Below are 21,454 nucleotides of genomic sequence, written 5' to 3' on the forward strand. Positions count from 1 at the left end.
AGAACTGGGAGATCATGACCTGAGTGGAAGACAGCCTTAATCAACTGAGCAACCCAGGTGACCCAGTTGATTTTTTTTTTTTTAACCACCGTGTTTATGTTGAGCGTATAAGTCACAGGAGAACATATAGCAGATTCCATTTATATAAAGGTCAAAAACCTTGCAAAAATAAACACTATTGTGGGACACGTACTTGTGGAGGACCCATCAAGCTAAGCGAGTGAAATGCTTAACACAATTTAGACAAATGACGGGAGCATTGTGGACCAGGCTTCAAAATTTCTGGTCAAATTTCTTTTCAAGCAGAGTGTTGGGTAATATACTGAGTATTGGTTTCATTCTTTTTTCTTTTTTATGAATATAATTTATTGTCAAATCGGCTTACATACAACACCCAGCGCTCATCCCAAAAAGGGCCCGCCTCAAACAGTACCTGTGCATACATTATCTTCAGGATATGATACTATTAAAATAAAAATAATCATAGCTAGCCAGGGGAGGTGGGGAGCTGTGGCGCGCAGAGCCTCCTAAAGGCGTTTAAATTCAGGTTTTGTTTTTTCAAATCACCTGGCCAGTCTCACAAAACAAGCCTGGGGCGGCTTCGGGCAGCGGGCACTGCGAGGGGACCGCCTTACGCGTCAGGTGCGCGCGCCCCCTCATTGCAGACCCCTCGGACAGCAGGTCCCAGGGGCTCGCGCGGGGAGAGGGAACGTGCCTCTTGCGGGGGTCGCCCAGCCGCCTTCTGGGAGATGTAGTCTGCGCGCGGCGGCGGCATGTCGGGAGTGGTAGTTCTAGGGCTCGCGGGGTTGCCGGACTGGTCCCGGCCTTTCTGCGGCTCCAGGCGCAGGTAATCCCGGTTGCACTGGGGCGGCGTGCCAGGAGCGGAGACCTCCCCGCTGCCGCCTCCCCGCAGCGGTGGAAGCAGCGTCTGTCCCTTCTGGGTGCGGAGTCCGGAGCCGGCCTGGGCCGCGCTTGGACACCAGGAGACGCCGCGCGGCCCGTGGGTCAGAGGTCGGCCGGGTCGGCGGTGCCTCGCCGGCGACGNTCCAGAAGACGTGGGGAGGGAGCGCCCTGCCAGGTGAGCGGGGAGTGCGCGGTCGGCTGTAGGCGGGGGTCCCCGGTGGCCCCGAGACTTCTCAGTGAAGTAATACAAACAATAGCTGGCTCCTGCCGAGAGCGAGGTGTGCCCGGCAGCCCACCGACTTGGATGAATTAACTCATTTCATCCTTCTGCATGCATAGACTGTAAATTGGCTGCATGTTGGGAGCCATTTCTGAACTTACTAGTTGAGAAAACTCCTTGTGAGGTAAAGGCAAGCTTGCAAGGCTCTTGCCTTCAGTTGGCGACCGATATCCACCCCCACTCCATTGTTTCTGCTTGAGCACCAACCCCCAAGGCACCTTGTTGATTTATCGGGAGTGACTTATTCTGGCCCTGGTATGATGATTGCACCTTGTGAAGGAAATTGTTAGAGCTTGGAAAAATGCTGATGCTTAGTAAACTGGAAATAGTGATCAGGACAGAGTAATCGATGACACAAAAAGGTCAGCTATTGCTTTCCGGTTTACATTAATAAAATAATAACTTTGGTCCAGACTGATGTACTATTTCTGGGCATGGATGACGTTATAGAACTATAAGCCCTGAGGCCAAGGTTTAGATGCTTTCCTTTGTGGTTATGGGAACAACGTTGCGTTTCCTGAAAAACCTGTTTTTCTTAAAAGTTCCCATTAAGCGATAAACAGGCTATTGACCCCTGCTTACAAAGAACTAACTTTTTTTTGCCTTTACTATGCTAAAAACATTATCCTGTTTATATTGAATGCCACTTCTGGGCTGTTCCCCATACACCTATGCATATCAATGTTCTGGAAAGTTTCTACTGATCAAAAAATTTATCATCAGAATTCCACTTCTGTGCCTTCCCCCAAACACTTAATCATAAAATAAAGTTGAGTCTCAGTGCGGAGATGGCTGCCTGGTGACCAGAAAGATCCTCATGGCTCTCTCATCCTTCCCTTGCCGACACCATCCATCCTTCAGGGACCCCTGGACCTGCTGGAGCGGGACTCCAGCAGCTGCACACTGCCCCTATTTTCCAGATGAAGGAACTGAGGCACAATGGCCAGGTAATTTGCCACGTTTAGCTAGGACCCTGAACTGGAGCAAGGATTCCCTTCCTGCCCCTGTTACTTACCATTTTTGTTCCTTTGTCAGGTTGTTATGACTCCCTAAGTTCTCAGTCTCCCTCACATCTGCGAAATGGGTGTAGCCATACGTTTTAGAGTCATTGTGAGGTTTAGAAATACATGAAAAGCACTCCAGATTCTGGTGGCCATGAATACCTCTACAGCATCTTCCCTCACCTGGCTGAGGTGACCCCGCCCCAGATGACCCTTCCCCCCATACAACGCCAGCTGAGCTGTGGCCAGGGCCCTTCTCTGACACCTGCCTGGCGGCTCCAGGCACGCTCTCACCTTCCAGAGCAACGGTCTGGCATCTCGTGTGAGATGGAGTGTTTTAACCACATTACCTCTAGTATGGTGAGGGAAGGCCAGTTGCAGGGGGGTGGTAGGAGGAAAGTTTACAGATTGTGTTGTTCCCTGAGGACCAGTGCAGTGCTCCAGGCAGGGCCACTCAGGGAAGGTACCTGGTTTGGTCATGAGGCAGAGAAACAAGGCAGATGTGGGCAAGCGACTTTATTGTGGCTTCTTTGGGAAGAAAAGGGCTAAGTGGGGCAAGGGGGGGCTTAGGATTGGCTGTCTATGTCAGAAAGTGGCAGCGCCGGAAGTTCATGTTCATTGTAGGTCTTACAGTGTGTACAGGTTAAAGCTATCTTAACTCCAGATGTCCATGGGTGAGTAACAGTTTGCTTAGTCACGGCTAATAGACCACAGGTGACTGTAAAGCATCAGTTTATAGCCGTTAGAAGTATGGTTAATACAGGGAGATGGAGAAGGGCGAATTGTCTTAGAGCTGCATTGGCTTGGTAAGCCTGCGTTTGCTTGGCTTGCATCATTTATGTGGTATGGCTTGGCTGGGACGTGGTGGGCATGAGGGTGGTTGTAACTTCCTCTCCCCAGGCCATCCCTTGACACCATCGTTCCTCATGCCACTTTTTCTCTCCAGACCTACCTTGTCAGCAGGCAGCACTCCCCTTGCTAGGAAAACTGGGAAGGAAAGAATGGCTGTGGATTTGCTGCCCACCAAGGTGACAGTAAGTGAAGATTGTCTTTCTCACAAATCACTCTGGGTTTAGAGAGGGTATACATGTTTCCAATCTTTGGGTACTTTTCTCAGCAGCGAAACCTCGGGAATCCAGAGTTTTGTATGTTTTCCCCAGGATCCAAGATACATGGAGGGGCTGCCAAGGAATCTGCTTCCTCTGTCTCCAGGTCACTCTGAATTGACCCTCAACCCAACTTCAAAGACTGAGGCAGCATTGAATATGTGCTTCTGGCTACAATAAGTGCTTGGTGAGGAGCATGGCCTATTAGACAGTCTTTGTCTTCAGAGGATACAGTCTTGCTGGGGGCAAAGACATGGGAGGACCAAGACTCCCTCAAAAAGCACTTATTGAGCACCGACTCTGCACAGGATACTGTGCAAGAGCACTGGGAGTACGAAGAGGAAAGAGGTTGTTTCTGTCTTCGGGGAGTTCACGGTACTGACCTTAGGAAATGATTAAATGTCTGAGAAGAGTCAGGGAAAAGATCCTGGGAGTGGTGGAGTCATTTTGAGCTGCTACTAAAGGCCAGAAGGAGCTTAGCTTAGCTTGGCTCTGAGGCTGGCACTGCAGATGACAGGGGCCTGGGTGCCCAGCACAGCTATGATGGTAAGCTGTCCAGATGTCCCCCTTATCCGTCTGACTGATGTCTCTGTCTCCTTCTCTGAATCTTGTCCACTGGCCTTGATTCATCCCCTCGTGGGCCCTTCTTGCTCTTTGCCCTTTTTAGATCCATTTTCCTTTTTTTTTTCTTTTTTTAATGTTTATTTATTTTAGAGAGAGACACACACACACAGAGTGTGAGCAGGGGAGGGGCAGAGAAAGAGAGAGACACAGAATCCTAAGAGGCTCCAGGCTCTGAGCTGTCAGCACAGAGCCCGATGCAGGGCTCAAACTTATGAACCATGAGATCATGATGTGAGCTGAAGTCAAACGTTTAACCGACTGAGCCACCCAGACACCCTTCTTTTCTTTTTTTTTTAAGTTTATTTTTGTGAGAGAGAGGGAGAGAAGAGGAAGGCCAGAGAGAAAGAGGGAGAGAATCCCAAGCAGGCTCCATGCTGTCAGTGCATAGCCCTACTCAGGGCTTGATCTCACGAACTGCAAGATCATGACCTGAGCCAAAATCAAGAGTCAGACGCTTAACCAACTGAGCCACCCAGGTGCCCCTGAGGTCCATTTTCATTACCTTAATCTTCTGAAGATCTTTCCCAGATCTCTGTCCTCAGGCCACAGCTTTTCCCTAGAGACACAGTCTATAACTCTTAGGAGATATTTCCACGTGGAAGTCTGCTTTCCCCCAGCGCCAGCTCCTGTTCCTTCCATGGGTTTCCTGTTCTGCTATCCCCAAAGCCTCTGGTTTCATTGGCCACTTTCCCCCCAAAGTAGTGGTAGCCTACAGGTTACAAATGTGGACTCTCGAACTTGAGTTCATAAGTTCATCTCCAAGCTGGGCATGTGACCTTGGCAAGTTATATTCTCTCTGTGTGTCTCATTTCCAAGTGGGATTAATAACGTACATACCTCGTTTGATCCGTGTACGAGGACTGTTAATATCTGCATCTTACGAGTGTGAAAACTGAGGCACGGGGAAGCAAATAACTTGACGAGGGTCTCCCAGCTGGCTTTGAACCCAGACAACACAGCCTATACAGTTAACGTTATGCTCTGAGAACTTAATATATGTAAAATTCTGAGAACAGTGCATGGTGCATGTTAAACCTCAATAAATGCTAGCTGTTAATACCATTATTATCACCATAACCAGCAACAGCATTATTTTAGGGCCTGCCAGATTGGTCTGCCTCTTGCCACTAGGCTAGACTTTGCTTTGATTCTCTAATTATAAGGAGATGTGTGTTTTGGGGAAACCAAAATATGAAGGCCAGCAAGATGAAGTGAAGGCAGTATCCAGCTATGCCCTGGGCTACCCTCTGCACACAGGTAGGGCTTTTCACAGTCCGAGCTTTTCCCACACCCGTGAGCTTTTCCCACACCCGCAAGCTTTTCTGAGAGACCCACTTGATTTTAGCTAGGGGAAAATGAAGACAGGGATGTTTGCAAATGAGAGCCAGTTTTTTGTGGGGTTTTATTTTTGAACCCTAATTTACTGAAAACTGAAGGTTTGAAAGCAGACCTAGTAAAGAGTACTGTATTAAATATAGAGCATCAATATCTGAATGTCCATTGGCTTCTCAACAGAAACAAGGGCTGGAAAATGACTGAATGACACTTTATATGAAAGAAAGAAACTGTGAACCCAGAATTCTCTAACCAATGAAAATATTCTTTAAGAAGGAAGATGAAGCAGGGGCGCCTGGGTGGCTCTGTTGGTTAAGCATCACTCGATTTCGGCTCAGGTCATGATCTCACAGTTGTGAGATTGAGCCCTGTGTTGGGCTCTGCGCTGAGGGTGCGGAGCCTGCTTGCGATTCTCTCCCTGTCTCTCTCTCTCTCAAATAAACTTAAAATAAAAGAATGAAGATGAAGTAAAGACCTTTTCATATAAATGAAAATGAAGCTAAGTCATGGGCAGCAGGCCCACCCTGCAATATAAGCTAAAATAGATGCTTGCTTCAGCTGAAAGGAAATAATGCCAGCTGGGAGCTCTCATCTTAGGAAGAAAATGGAGAGCATTGGAAAAGGAAGCCATGTGGAGAAATATAAATACTTTTTCCTCTCAGTTTCTTTAAAATGCCTATGATCGGTTCAAGCAAAAACATAATACTGTATCCCGGGGTTTATACCACAGGTAGAGGAGGTAATGTGCATGACAACTGTGGGTATAGAGTGCATTTATGGCTGGACTCGAAAAGCTCTTTTTTTTTTTTTAATGTTTATTTTTGAAAGAGTGAGATAGAGCATGAGTGGGAAAGGGGCAGAGAGAGAGAGGGAGAGACAGAGTCCAAAGCAGGCTCCAGGCTCTGAGTTGTCAGCACGGAACCTGACACGGGGCTCAAACCCATGGACCCTGAGATCATGACCTGAGCCAAAGTTGGAGGCTTATCTGACTGAGCCAGCCAGGCGCCCCGAAAAGCTCTCTCTTTATCTCTGGAAAAGCTCTGTCTTTATCTCTGGGGAGGGTCTGGGTGGCTGATTTTTGACTTGGAGGCACAATAAGGACAGTGGATATGCTGTTTAAGATCCCAGTGCCACCAGCCTCCCCCCCACCCCCCAGGGCCATCATCTTTACATATGGCCTCACTGGTTTGACAAGCCTTCTTGACACACAAAAGACACACAAAAGGCCCCTGCTGAGTGTTTCCCCTTAGAGCCCTTCGGCATCAAAGTTCCTCCTACAGATCCCGGGACATGGCCTGGGCTGTGTGTGCAAGTACCGGGAGCTTGCGCAGGGACCGGCTCTCAGTCCTCCAGGGCTTCGCCGCGCTCTCTGTGTCCTATTGCATTTGTCCCTGTTGCCTCCTGTGAGCGTGCTTGGTGATGGCTGCTGAGTCCTGCCAGCTCTCTGAATGGGGTGTGTGTTTTTAACAATAGCATGAAGACGGGCTGGTGTTCCCATATACTTGCACGTCTTTATGTTCTGTGTGAAATCAGATATTCGCTCTAAATAGAGTATAAAGAACGAAGGATGTATGTTATCATTCTCAGAGCAACCACTAACAATGCAAAGAGGTGGGGCGCCTGGCTGGCTCAGGCAGAGGAGCCCAAGACTCTTGACACGGGTTGTAAGTTCGAGCCCCACATTGGTGTAGAGATTACTTAAAAATTTATTTTTAATCTTTAAAAAATTTTTTTTATGGTTTATTTATTTTTGAGACAGAGACAGAGCATGAGTGGGGGAGGGGCAGAGAGAGAGGGAGACACGGAATCTGAAACAGGCTCCAGGCTCCGAGCTGTCGGCACAGAGCCCGACACGGGGCTCAAACCCACGAACTGCGAGATCATGACCTGAGCTGAAGTTGGACACTTAACCGATTGACTCACCCAGGCACCCCCCAATTTTTTTTTTAATCTTTAAAAAAAATGCAAAGAGGTATAGCTGAAAAGTCATATGTAAAATGGAATGCAAAAAAACAAAAATTCAAAATGGGCGCCTGGGTGGCTCAGTCAGTTAAGCATCCAACTTTTGATTTAGCTCAGGTCATGACCTCAGGGTTGTGAGACCCAGCGTGAAGCTTCACACTGTGCTTGAAGCCTGCTTGGGAGCCTCTCTCTGTCTGTCTGTCTGCCTCTCTTCCCCTCTTCCAAGCGCACTCTCTCTCTCCAAAAAATAAAAAAATTAAAAAAATAAATGCACACACTGGGTAAACAATGTCAGCCCACTTGAAGGGTAGAAACTAATAAAAGATGCTCTTCTGCTCCTCCGTAAACATGAAAGAATGATTAGGGTGGACAACTTGTATTCTTCCAAATACTTTTGTGTGCACACATATACATACTGGATCCATCTGGGTAAAAATCCAGGATCTTCCCAATCTCAAAATAAAAATCCTTAAGAAGATCTTCAGGGTCCTTTTAGTCACATATATAACATTCACAGGTTTGTTACTCAGCCTAGCACAACCACTGGCTCACAAATAAAGTTTCCGGGAACGTCCTTGAATACATACCCCGAACTCACTTGTGTGAGGATCTCTTGTAGTGGAATCACAAGGTCAGAGCGTACACAATCTTTTGACATGCCTTCCAGCCCTTTCATACGAGAGTTGGTGATTGGCCAGCCTCTGCTTTCTCACATTTGGGGGTTAATGGGGTTCTCTTGGAAGAACTGACATTCTCACAGTCCCTTTTGGCACGTGTATAGTCTTACAGGTCCTTTGGGTCTTTTATTTATTTTTAAAATCTTTAAAATGTTTATTTTAAGAGAGACCAAGAGCCAGCAGGGGAGGGGCAGAGAGAGAGGGAGACCAAGAATCCCAAGGAAGCTCCACCACCCCAGGTCTTTTAGTTTCCATAGACAGTGGATACCCACAGTCTGCCTGAATTCGGTTTCAATCTCTGCGTTTCCAACAGGATTACCTTGAGAGCTAACGTAACCTTTCTGAGCCGTTTCTTCATCTACAAAATGATTTAATTATAGTGTCTTCCTCATAGAATTTCTTTGAAACTTTGAGAAGATACGATGTTCAAAGTTCCTGTCATAGTCCCTGACATACTGTAGCAGGATTCTTGCACAGAGAGTCGTGAGGTGACATCGAGGGTTTTTATCCAGGAAGCAGCTTGCATTCATGCCAGGACCGCTCGCTTGGGTTCATACCCAAAGAACTGAGGGCCAGACATCACATGGCATAGTTTTTTATACATTTTCTATTTCTTTGTCTCCCATATACGGTAACACACATAAACATGCAGTCTGCGTAAATAGTCTCAGTTTTCAAAGTCGTGAGGGATGTTGTCACGTAAGCACATAGCCAGGTGACCTTGAAGTTTCCTCTCCCTTTTTTCTCTCTCCTTAGGGAGGGGACCCTACCACAATACAAGTATTCAGTAAACATGCGTTAATACCATTTTTATCATTCGCTTTACATCTCAGAAATTCCTTTTCGTGTCTGTCCTGCTAATGGCTCTTCCACAGTTTTCTGGCATTGCTCTAGGTGTGTTCTGATTTTCCCCCCTTTCCTTTAATTTGGCGTTTGAGTGAGAGGGAGGTGGATGTCTGTGCTCAAGTTACTTGACTGATTCCAGCCTGGCATTTAAACTCCCTGTTGGCGGGGGCTTTGCCTTTCTCCCCCCTTTGCCCTCACACAGCACCTGGTGGGTTCTCCGTAAGTATTTGTGTCATTGTGGGGGTGGGGGTGGGATGGGGAGTGTCCCAAAAGTAACAGAAATAGCCTGTTTGAACTATACTTAGAATTCTGGGACATCTTCTGGGTTGGCTGCCACACACCTGCTGCGTCTCCCCTGGTACCGAGTGGTGCCGAAGTTGGTCCCCGATGAGCAGGAGTGGGTTTGCCGTTGCAGGCGACCGTGACGTTCAGGGACGTGGCCGTGGTTTTCAGCCGGGACGAGTGGCTGCGCCTGGACTCGGCGCAGAGAACCCTGTACCGGGAGGTGATGCTGGAGAACTACGGCANCGGAGTTCAAGGCGTCCATTTGGTCCGGATGCCCTTCCTCTGCCTTCCTCCCACCCCGCCTCCTGACCAGGGTCGTCCACCTCCACTCACTGGGTCCCGCAGGGGTGGGGGGTGGGAGTGGGGTGGGGTGGGGNCTCTTGCCGGGCTCCCTTCTCCGCACCGTTGGCCCGGTTTGGGAGCTCTGGAGTCGAGCCGTGCACTCAAACTCCGTCCCTTTCCCCACGAGCAGGGATTCCATCCGCGACGCCGAAGGTGATCTGCCGGCTGCAACAAGGCGAGGATCCCAGCGTGCTGGAAAGGGAAACCCCTCAAGACACCTGTCTGGGTGAGCGCGGCTGGGAACCCGGCACGGGGCAGGGGTTATACCTGAACAGGTCGGGAGGAGGCGGTGCCCTGAGAGCCTTCCTGGAAGTGCTGAGCGGGGGCCACCTGACAGGACGCTCCGTGGCGGTGACGGTTTTCTGTGCAGCAGGAAGGACCCTGTGGAGACCTCTTTCTTTGCTTATGTAACACGCCTGCGGTCCCTCTTTCCTCCTACACCGCGTCGCTCGCTTTCTTCTGCCATTTTGGCCTCTTGGTCTCCACGGTTTTCTTCCCATGTGCGATTACACGTGACAGATTTTAAATACTTTACACCTTCGGTCACGTCTTGAATTCTTCACCAACCCCATATTTCAGGGTGTTGTCAACACTCCCGTGAACTCAGCGTTTCCCTTTTATGTCCCTGGAGACTGGGGCTGTTGTGTCCCGCTGTGAGAGTCAGCCAGGGCCCCGTGACCCCTGTAGCCTTTCTCCGCACGCTTTTCCCACAGTGGACCAGATGGTAAACATTTTGGCGGGGGCCACGCGTCTGTGCTGCAGCCCTTGCACTGGGCCGTCCTAATGCGAGGTAATGCAAATGCAGACAGAGACAGTAAGTAGTCTTCCCCCTCCGTGTGGCTGCCTTCTAGCAACAGAAAGGTGTCAGCTGGAGTTGACCTAGGAGTCTGTAGTTTGCAGACTCCTCTTCTAGCCTCACCTAAGCTCACTGGTCTTTATCATAAAACTGTAAGTCGTTCAAGTTAGAGGATCACTTGAAGACAGTCAACTTTAGACACGTCTTTTTATAGCAGAAGAAACAGCGCATCAGGGGTTGTCAGACACTTTGTTGGCAGAGCTGGAATAGCTGAAAAGCAGCGAGAGAAGCCACGATCACCAGTGTCATTTCTGTTCACCGTGTGACAGAGATTGGGAGCCTCAGTTGGTTAAGCGTCGACTTCGGCTCAGGTCATGGTATCGTGGTTAATGAGTTCAAGCCCTGTGTCAGACCCTGTGCTGACAGCTCAGAGCTTGGAGCCTGCTTTGGATTCTGTGTCTCTTTCTCTCTCTGCCCCTCTCCCCCTTCTTGAAAATAAACATTTAAAAAATTAAAAAAAAAAGAAGAAAATAAAATACAGTTTTCTCTAAAGAAAGATTTAGTAGTACAGCCTAGCACGTAAGATCATGATTTGACTTTGGACGTTCCTAGTTTCACATTACCCCTGCCACTGCTGCCAAGTGCTCTGAGCTACGGGGAAAGTCACCTACCCTCTCTGAGCCTTGTTCTCCTCTCCCACCTCCTGGGCCCTCAGCAGAGTAAATGATCTTTTCGAAACTCAGGTGTTAGTCCTGTATCTTAAGAGACTTTGTTGTTTCTCCGCTCACCCATGGAAGTAAAATTCCTTAATGTGACATTAAACCTACTTCATAGCCATTGTCCCTGTTCCCTTACAGGAATCAGTGGCAGCTTCCACTCTGGCTCCATGTTCCTGCCAAACCTGCACCCTCATTAACATTTGTGTTTCTTTCCTTCCTGGATTACCGCTTCCTTCTTGTCCACGGGAAACCTTCTTACCCTTCAGGACCTATCTGCCCTCCGATCAGCGGGTCTTCCTTATTTTTTCTGCTTCCCAGTCAGCATTCATTTTCCAGTCAGTCGCATTCATACAGCACTTTCTGCATGCCTTGAACACATCCGTTACAGCATCTGTCATAGTGAATTAGAGTGATTCTCTTATTCTTTCTTTTCCTAATTGGATTGTGTATATTTAAGGAAGAAAACAGGTCTATGTTTGAATTCTGTGCCTCTCGCATCAAATATACTCCCTTCACTTAATATTTTTTGAGTAGAATTGAACTACCTTTATGATGAACTCAGTGCTGAGGAAGCTGGAAATTAAGTACTCAGCGCAGCCAGACCATGGCGCTACATCACTGCTCACCTTCCACTCTGCCCTCCTTCTTCACCAACTAAGACCACCTCTTCCTATTACTACCTGCCTAAGAACTTCCAACCCCTTCTGTGACCTGTATTCTTATTCTGAATTCTTCTGCCACTTGTTCAGGAACTCTGTGTTTGGCCTCACCCTGTTATAATCAAATTTTTAACGAATTCCAGGGGCGCCTGGGTGACTCGGTCAGTTAAGCCTCTGATGTCAGCCAGGGTCATGATCTCACAGTTTGTGGGTTTGAGCCCCGCATTGGGCTCTGTGCTGACAGCTTGGAGCCTGGTGCCTGCTTCAGATTCTGTGTTTCCCTCTCTTTCTGACCCTCCCCTTTTTGTGCACTTTTGTGCGCATGCGTCTGTGTGCACACACGTGTGTGCCGTGCGCTCTCTCTCTCAAAAATAAATAAACATTACCAAAAAAATATTTTAATGAATTCCAACCTAGATTTACTTCTTTAGTTGAGAAGCCCCCCCCACCCCCATAGGTTTACTTTCCCTACAGATGACTTTGATCAGGCCTTCTTTCTGACTCATAGGGTCCTCTTTTCTTTTTCTATTAAAATCCATTCCCTCCCTCTTTATTATCCAGCTTCCTTCATAAAACCACTCCTTGCTAATACTGTTGGTATCTTGGTTCTCTGAACCTCATACCTACATTATTACAGTTGAGGCTTCTCATATTAAGGAGAAATGAACCATTACTGTTTAATCATTTGTACATTTCATATTATCGTTGCTGACTATTCACTATTTGTTCAGTAAATGACTGGGTTTCAGGAGTCCAGTACGAGAGGAGAGAATCTCTTTTCATTTTTGAGGTCACTCACTCTTCATTATTTTTCCAACTAACTGTGCCCATTCATGCATTATTTTTTTAAAAAAAAATTTTAAATTTTTATTTATTTATTTTGAGAGAGAAAGAAAGCACAAGAAGGGGAGGGGCAGAGAGAAGGAGAGACAGAATTCCAAGCAGGGTCCGCACCATCAGCACAGAGCCTGATGCGGGGCTCAAACTCCTGAACCGGGAGACCATGACCTGAGGTGAGATCAAGAGTTGGGCACTTAACCGACTGTACCACCCACATGCCCCCATTATTTTTTTACCTAAGACACTCTAATTGCATGCTTGTCACGTGCACAGTAAGGAATTAACAAATAATTATGTTAATACTTATAATGTTAACATAGAACATATGTATGTAATATACATTGTAATATATAATGTTAATAATTAACAATAATCAAGATATTCTCTTTAAACAAATACTTGAATTATTTTCAGACTTCATGTATGTATATATGTTAAGTGATAGAATATTTAAGTAAAATGTGTTTTGGAATTCTAAGAGAGGATGACTAGTTTAGGCTTTAGTCATGAGATTAGAGTAGCCTGGTAAGTTTCTGGATGGGCAAGGAATGTCATATTGTGACAAAGGTTAAAACGAGAGGAGGTAATCTGGTCGATCCTTTAAGTTGCAAACTGCTAGATTTCCTATTAATATCATGAAGAAAAATCTATTTCCCATTAACATCATGAAGAAAAATATGTATTTTAATTCAAATTTATAGTCTGTGCATCTTTTTCCTCTTACTGTCAAATTTTAATCATGTTTATTGCTAAAACTTGATGGATTTTTATTAACCTAAATAACCTAGTTATACTTTGTTTTATTGTTTATTTAAGTACATACAGTTACCTAAGTACACAGACCTAGTTTTAATCTATTTTCAATCATGGGTTGATTAAAGAAAGCCATATTTGAGCCTACAGTTCCTTAGAATCAGCTCAAGCTGAATCCTTTCACTTAGCATCATATCTGAGCTTGGGACTTGGGCATATTTCAGAACTTTGGGGCATATTGACTCCACATTTCTTGTAGACTTTCATTGGTCTAAAGAGATTCCCACAGGGGTGCCTGGGTGGCTCAGTCAGTGGAGCATGCAACTTTTGATCTTGGGGTTGTGAGTTTGAGCCCCATGCTGGAAATAGATTACTTAAAAATAAAATCTTTAGGGGGCGCCTGAGTGGTTCAGTTGGTTAAGCGTCTGACTTCAGCTCAGGTCATGATCTCATGGATCATGAGTTTGAGCCTTGCATCGGGCTCTGTGCTGACGGCTCGGAGCGTGGAGCCTGCTTGGATTCTGTCTCCCTCTCTCTCTGCCCCTCCCCTATATTCTCTCTCTCTCTCTCTCAAAAAGAAATGAATAGACATTAAAAATTTTTTAAAAAAATATTTAATAAATAAATACATAAAAATTTAAAAAAAAGATTCCTACAGAAGGAGGTCAGTCTTCTGGTTGCAGTTCATTAGAAGAGATGACTATATCTATTTTTCCTCGTGATCGAGTTGGAAGGGAAAAGTAGAGGCAGGGAGGTATGAAAAAAACGGCTATTCCTCCTATCACCAGGGTTAGGTTTTTGCATGAGGCTGATTTATTCCATATCTCCCTCTTCTTTATAGTCAGTGTCTTGAATTTAGATCAGAAATCCTCAGTGTAGTCATACTTCAGGGCTGCTGTAAAACCTGAACATCCTTTTCGTCACAGACTGTTTCTTCTTTCACAGACTATGATATGAAATCATGGTCACATATAGTTTCACAAAATTTAAGGAAAACATCACAGATATTTTTAAATCATCATACCTAGAGTTTCAATGACAGCCTAGGCACTAACATAATAAAAGCCACATGTGAATAGAAAGGAGAAGATGGGGCATCTAGCTGGCTCATTTGGGGGGGCATGCGACTCTAAATCTTGGGGTTGTGAGTTCGAGCCCCATGTTGGGTGTAGAGATTACTAAAAAAAAAAAAAATACAGAAGAAAACTTTAAAAGAAAAAAGGAAAGGAGAAAATAAAGACAAGTTTCCTGCCTCGTGTCCTGGCATACAGAGTAGGAAATGATACACTGAAATGTGCTGCAGTTCATTCAGCTGGAGCTTAGAAGCTGACATTTTTCTGTGGCTTCATACCTTCTGCTCAACCAGTTCTTCTCTCTGCCTCTACTTCTCTCAAGTTGCAGTGTCTTTGTTTCCAGTGTTAATCTGGTCACTGTATTCTCCCACACCACTCCTTCACATGTTTACCACTCTTCCTTTCCATCCTATCCTGATTTTCCCCAGTGGCAAGTCCATATTTGAGATCAAAAAAGGTATCAAACCTCTTTTTATTTACTTATGTTTTTTGAGAGAGCGAGCGAGCGAGCGAGAGAGAGAGCATGAGCAAACGAGCAGGGGAGAAGGGGCAGTGAGAGGCGGAGAGAGAGAGAATCTCAACCAGGCTCCACACTCAACATGGAGCCTAATGCGGGGCTTGATCCCACGACGCTGGGATCATGACCTTAGTTGAAACCAAAAGTCGGACGCTTGGCCGACTGAGCCACCCAGGTGCCCCCAAACCTCATTTATATGTACTGTTGCCAGTTTTACTGTTCCACGGATTCATGTTTCTCTCTTCCAGTAGAGGTGCCATCAACTTCCGATTCATTTCAGGTTTCAAGACTTGGCCCGAAATGGAAGCTTTGCCTCCCAGGAAGGACATTTCTATAGAAGAAACATCTCAGGGGATAATGAAGAAAAAGTCCATGAAGTTTTGTCACTGGGACATCAGTTTTGAACGGAATTTGGAATCGGAGAGTGGAACAGAACAGGAGCAGCAGAAGAAAGCTCTTCAGCAAATGGCAGCCTTACACAAAAAAGCCGTGAGTGGAGATGTAAAGCAGACACGTCTTGAACTGGGGAAAGGCCTACTTATAAATTCAATTCTTGTCAAACAGCAAAGTGTTCCCATAGAAAGGATACCCAATATATGTTACACTTTTGGGCGAGATTTTAAACAGAGTTTTGATCTAATGAGATGCTTCCAGATTTACGCAGGAGAAAAACCTCATCTTTATAATGAATGTGGGAAAAGCTTCACCCAGAGTCTTCATCTGATTGAACACCAGAGAATTCACACTGGCGAGAAACCCTACAGATGTAATGAGTGTGGGAAACCCTTTAGCCACAGATCGTCCCTTCTTGCCCATCAGAGAATTCACACCGGAGAGAAACCTTACAAATGTAATGAATGTGAGAAAGTATTTAGCAGCAGCTCAACCCTAATCAGACATCTGAGGGTGCACACCGGTGAGAAACCCTACCAGTGCAAGGAGTGTGGTAAAGCCTTTAGCCAGTGTTCAACCCTCACTCTCCATCAGAGAATTCATACTGGAGAGAAACTCTATAAATGTGCTGAGTGTGAGAAGGCCTTCACTTGTAGAGCGAAACTTCACAGACACCAAAGAATCCACACAGGGGAGAAACCCTATAAATGCAGTGACTGTGGGAAAGGGTACAGCCGATTCGCATCCCTGGCTGAACATCAGAAGCTTCATACTGGAGAGCAGCTGTGTAAATGCTTGGAATGTGGGAGAACTTTCACACGCACCTCCACCCTTATGGAGCACCAGCGAATTCATACTGGTCAGAAACCCTACCAGTGCAACGAATGTGGGAAAGCCTTCAACCAGTATTCATCTTTCAGTGAACATCGTAAAATTCACACCGGGGAGAAGCTTTATCCATGTGGAGAATGCGGGAAGGCCTTTGGTTGCAAATCCAACCTGTACAGGCATCAGAGAATTCACACCGGAGAGAAACCCTACCAGTGTAATCAGTGTGGGAAAGCCTTCAGCCAGTATTCATTCCTAACGGAACATGAGAGGATCCATACTGGCGAGAAACTCTACAAGTGCATGGAGTGTGGGAAAGCCTACAGTTACAGATCAAACCTTTGTAGACACAAAAAAGTTCACACTAAGGAAAAACTATAGATCGAAGAAATATGGGAAGCCTTTTATCTACAGCTCCTCCCTTACTCAGCATCAGAGATTTCTCAGAGATGATGAGCCTTGTGAAGTTTAATTCTTTTCTCAGATAATTCAAGACTCCTCACTGGAGAATAATAACTAGGGCAGCAACTCCAGATTAGATGAAGACTTTTTTTATTTCGGGAGGAAATATGCTAGTTATCCCTAAGTCGTGGTAAAATTGATTGGTAGAATTATGAAGAACGCTGATTTGTCAAATTTTATAAGAACAATTAAATATTAAATGCTAAGGTTACAAAGAACATATAATAATTTTTAAATTTATAGAAAAAATATAAAGGACCTAACTTGAAAAAAAAACAAAAATAATGGAATATAAGTTTTGTTTCTTTTTTTTTCTTTTCTTTTCTTTTTCTTTCTTTTTTTTTTTAGAGAGAGTGAGAGCACAAGTTGGGGAGAGGGGCAGAGAGAGAGAGAGAGGTTTTTTTTTTTTTTTAGAGAGAGAGCACAAGTTGGGGAGAGGGGCAGAGAGAGAGAGAGAGAGAGAGAGAGATAATCCCAAACAGGCTCCACACCCAGTATAGAGTGTGATGTGGGACTTGATCTCTGAGATCATGACGAACTGAAATCAAGAGTTGGATGCTTAACTGACTGAGCCACCCAGGCACCCCCTAAATTTTGTTTCTTTCATTAGAGTTTTTTCCCTAAGAGTAAGCTTCAGTATGAATGATCTTTTAAGAACAGTCATTGAGTTACAGTGAATAAGCGTGAAGTCTTAATTTGCTTAAATGGCAGGCAAATAGAGGGCATGCTCTTTTCCCTGAAGAGAAACTCAAGATAAAAAGGATTTCTTTAAATTCAAATTTTTACATGGAAATAATCAAGCTCACTTTTTAATGAACAGGTTATATATTTAAATGTAAATGTCTATACACATATGTGATATGCACACAGCTTTGGAATATATATGTTTTTCAAAAGTCTGATAATTAAAAAGTGGTTTCATGGGGCGCCTGGGTGGCTTAGTCGGTTAAGCGTCCAACTTTCGCTTAGGTCATGATCTCGTGGTTCGTGGGTTCGAGCCCCGCATCGGGCTCTGTGCTTACTGCCAGCTCAGAGCCTGGAGCCTATTTCAGAGTCTGTGTCTCCCTCTCTCTCTGACCCTCCCCTGCTCACGCTGTCTCTCTCTCTCCTAGAAATAAATAAAAATATTTAAAAAAAAGTGGTTTCATTAATTCACAATTTAGTTTTGGAAATTAAAATTTTGTCCAAAGCGAGTCTCTTTTCCTTTTCCTTATATTATTCATTAACTTGATTTGATTCAACATTACTGAATAGAGTCTTAGGCTAATATTATAGAAGTTGCAGCAAACTGAGAGGCAGTCATACAAATACTTGGTTTTCATCATAAAAGCCATCTATGAGAAGCCCTCAGCTAACATCATCCTCAATGGGGAAAAACAGAGCTTTCCCCTGAGATCAGGAACACGACAGGGATGTGCACTCTCACCACTGTTGTTTAACATAGTGCTGGAAGTCCTACCATCAGCAATCAGACAACGAAAGGAAATAAAAGGCATCAGAATTGGTGAAGAAGAAGTCAAACTTTCACTTTTTGCAGATGACATGATACTCTACATAGAAAACCCGACAGACTCCACCAGAAGCCTACTAGAGCTGATCATGAATTCAGCAAAGTTGCAGGGTACAAAATCAACGTACAGAAAGTGGTTGCAATTTTATGCACCAACAATGAAGCAACAGAAAATCAAGAAACTGATCCCATTCACAATTGCACAAAAAACCATAAAATACCTAGGAAAAAACCTAACCAAAGATATGAGATCTGTATGATGAAAACTATGGAAAACTTACGAAGGAAATTGAAGACAAAAGAAATGCAAAAACATTCCATGTTCCTGGATTGGAAGAATAAATATTGTTAAAATGTCATTACTACCCAAAGCAATCTACACATTCAATGCAATTCCAATAAAAATTGCTCCAGCTTTCTTCTCAAAGCTAGAGCAAACTATCCTAAAATTTGTATGGAATCACAAAAGACCCCAGATAGCCAAAGTAGTATTGAAGAAAAAAACCAGAACGGGAGGCATCACCATCCCAGACGTTAGCCTCTACTACAAAACTGTCTTCATCAAGACAGTATGGTATTCGCACAAAAACAGACACATAGACCAATGGAATAGAATAGAGAACTCAGAATTGGACCCACAAATGTACGGCCAACTAATCTTTGACAAAGCAGGAAAGAGTATCCAATGAAAAAAAGGCAGCCTCTTTAACAGATGGTGCTGGGAGAACTGGACAGCAAGATGCAGACGAATGAAACTAGATCATTTTCTCATACCATACACAAAAATAAACTCAAAATGGATAAAGGACCTGAATGTGAGACAGGAAACCATCAAAACCCTAGAGGAGAAAGCAGGAAACAACCTTCTTGACCTCAACTGCAGCAATTTCTTACTCGACACATCCCCAAAGGCAAGGGAATCAGGAGCAAAAGTGAACTGTTGGGACCTCATCAAGATAAAAAGCTTCTGCGCGACAAAGGAAACAATCCATAAAACTAATAGGCAACTGATGGAATGGGAAAAGATAGTTGCAAATGACATATCAATAAAGGGCTAGTATCCAATATCTATAAGGGACTCACCAAACTCCACACCCAAAAAACAACCCAGTGAAGACATGGGCAGAAGTCATGAACAGACACTTCTCCAAGAGGACATCCAGATGGCCAACAGACACATGAAATGATGCTCAGTGTCCCTCATCAGCAGGGAAATACAACTCAAAACCACACTGAGATACCACCTCACGCCGGTCAGAGTGGCTAAAATGAACAAATCAAGAGACAACAGATGCTGGTGAGGATGTGGGGATGTAAACTGCTGTAGCCCCTCTGGAAAACAGTGGAGGTTCCTCAAAAAATGAACAATAGAACTCCCCTATGACCCAGCAATAGCACTGCTAGGGATTTACCCAAGGGATACAAGAGTGCTGATGCATAGGGGAACATATACCCCAATGTTCATAGCAGCACTCTCAACAATAGCCAAAACATGGAAAGAGCCTGAGTGTCCATCAACTGATGAATGGATCAAGAAGATGTGGTTTATCTATACAATGGAATACTACATGGCAATGAGAAAGANAACTAACTTGACAATAAACTATGAAAGAAAAAAATAAAATAGAAAAAAACCAAATACTTGGTTTTCTGTTGCAGAAGGTGTGTATTTGCAGAATCTGACTAGACCTGGTGGCTCATTAGAGCCAGGTGGAATTTTAATTTAGCTTATTTATAGCTAACGAAATTGAGCTTCTTGGGCAGAGTCAAGACTACAATCTAAGTTCTCAGCTCCTGTTTTCTGTGATAATTATAACCATGAATTATAATAATTCACTTCCAACCTCACGTCCCGCGAGTACTACTTATTGTTTGTTTCGTAAACTGGTTTGGCACAACAGCGATAATTGCTTCAGTTTTATTTGTATGTTTGATAGATTCCTCCTAACTGCAGTCTTATTGACTTATAGTCATGTTCTTTCTTTTTCTTAGGTGTCCCTAATTGCCCCTGCTTTTGTAATCACTGTACATAAGTCCTCAGACCCAGCCGAGGCCCAGATAGTGAAATTGCTTTTCGGTTTTGACATAAAAGATTGCCTTTTCATTTGTTTTTGTTATACACCTTTTAGGGATTCTTTTGTGTAAAGTGATAGGTGAATATTTTATTATTAAACTTCTAGTCATCAGCTAAAATTGGTTATCTAATCATTTTCCATATTTTTGAGATACATTTTCCCTGGGCCTACTTCCCACAATTTTATATTTCACTTTCACAGTTGGTATCATTTAAAAAACTGTCCTAATGAAACTAGTTAGAACTGTGTGTCTGAGAAAGGTTTTAGAATTAAAAGCAGATATTTAGCATAGCGTATTTCATGACCTGTCTTAACTCATTAGAAAATGTCTTTTTAGTTACGAAGTATATTTACTGGGAAATGAGCTTTTTAAAAGACCTCAGTGTTTAACACTGGACAGAGCCATTTGCAAGATATTCCAGATAAAAACATGTTTGCTTATTCAATAGCAATAACCATCCTTGGTACCCAGATTTTGGTTTCCAAATGCTATTCCTGACTGAAAGGAACCAGGGTTCATTGAAGGAATGGTTGATTCCATATTTCGAGCAAGGAAATTGTAAAATGTGTCTGAGGTATCTTTTTTATGAAACAAAACAAATAGATAGCACTTAAAGACAAGCACTTAAAGGATGATGCCAGGGGTGACTGGATGGCTGAGTTAGTTAAGCATCTGGCTCTTGGTTTCAGCTCAAGTCATGATCTCATGGTTTTGTGCGGAAGAGCCCTGCATCAGGCTCTGTGCATGGAACCTGCTTAGGATTCTCTCTCTCCCTCACTCTCTGCCTATCCCTGCTCGTGCTGTCTCTGTCTCTCTCAAAAATAAATAACTTAAAAAAATTCTTTTAAAAAAGGATAATGTCAGAAGGACATGGGAGCCAATTTGAAGGTTCTCTCACTGGTCAAATTTAAGACAATTTAAATATCGAAAAGAATAACCACTGTATTTGTTTATAACATGCCAAGTAAAAATGAGCCGATTATGAGAAAATAGTGAAAAAAAAGGAAAGCGCTCTATACACTTGTTTGACGAATGCCATCTTATTAACTGTACGTGGAATGACAGAAAAATCATCATCTTGAAACCCTTAGTGTAATTAAATCAGGAGAATCCAATGGATGGTAAAACCCATTTGGTAAAAAAAACTTTTAAGGAACATTATATGGTGTCAAAGATCAAATTGCAAAGAAAAGATACACCTTTCTAATGGAGAGATCTGGCTGTCAAGCTGAGTATCACTACTGGTGGGACAACCTGACTTTACGTTGCTCCTGATGGATACAGTACAAGGCACATGTGATCATTTGTGACATATTCTGGCCAAAAATGCTTAATGAAAATCTAATTAAGCCTTTTATCCAGATTATGTTCCGTGTTAAAAGAAATCCAAGAGCTAAAGGAACAACTTGAATTACATGATAAGGAAACAGACAAACTGAGAGTTTGAGACTTTGTACAAGACAACTG

General features: G+C 44.2%; 2 protein-coding genes across 2 annotated transcripts in view; both read left to right on the forward strand.

Moving 5' to 3' along the window:
- ZNF879 (zinc finger protein 879) overlaps positions 1-9,160 on the forward strand; it is a 30,985-nt gene extending 21,825 nt beyond the window's left edge. Inside the window, exon 6 of the transcript XR_013330764.1 lies at positions 9,150-9,160. The gene's annotated coding sequence lies outside the window, so the exon portion shown is untranslated. The remainder of the gene's footprint in view (positions 1-9,149) is intronic.
- ZNF354C (zinc finger protein 354C) lies at positions 1,235-16,377 on the forward strand. Its single transcript, XM_077746254.1, has 5 exons — positions 1,235-1,245; positions 3,131-3,218; positions 9,150-9,273; positions 9,489-9,587; positions 14,999-16,377. The coding sequence occupies exons 1-5, from the start codon at positions 1,235-1,237 to the stop codon at positions 16,318-16,320; spliced, it is 1,644 nt and encodes a 547-aa protein (XP_077602380.1). The 3' UTR covers positions 16,321-16,377.
- Positions 16,378-21,454: the final 5,077 nt, after the last annotated feature.

The sequence above is a fragment of the Crocuta crocuta genome, unplaced genomic scaffold (genome assembly GCF_008692635.1).
Source record: "Crocuta crocuta isolate KB4526 unplaced genomic scaffold, BGI_CrCroc_1.0 scaffold218, whole genome shotgun sequence".
NCBI lineage: Eukaryota > Metazoa > Chordata > Mammalia > Carnivora > Hyaenidae > Crocuta > Crocuta crocuta.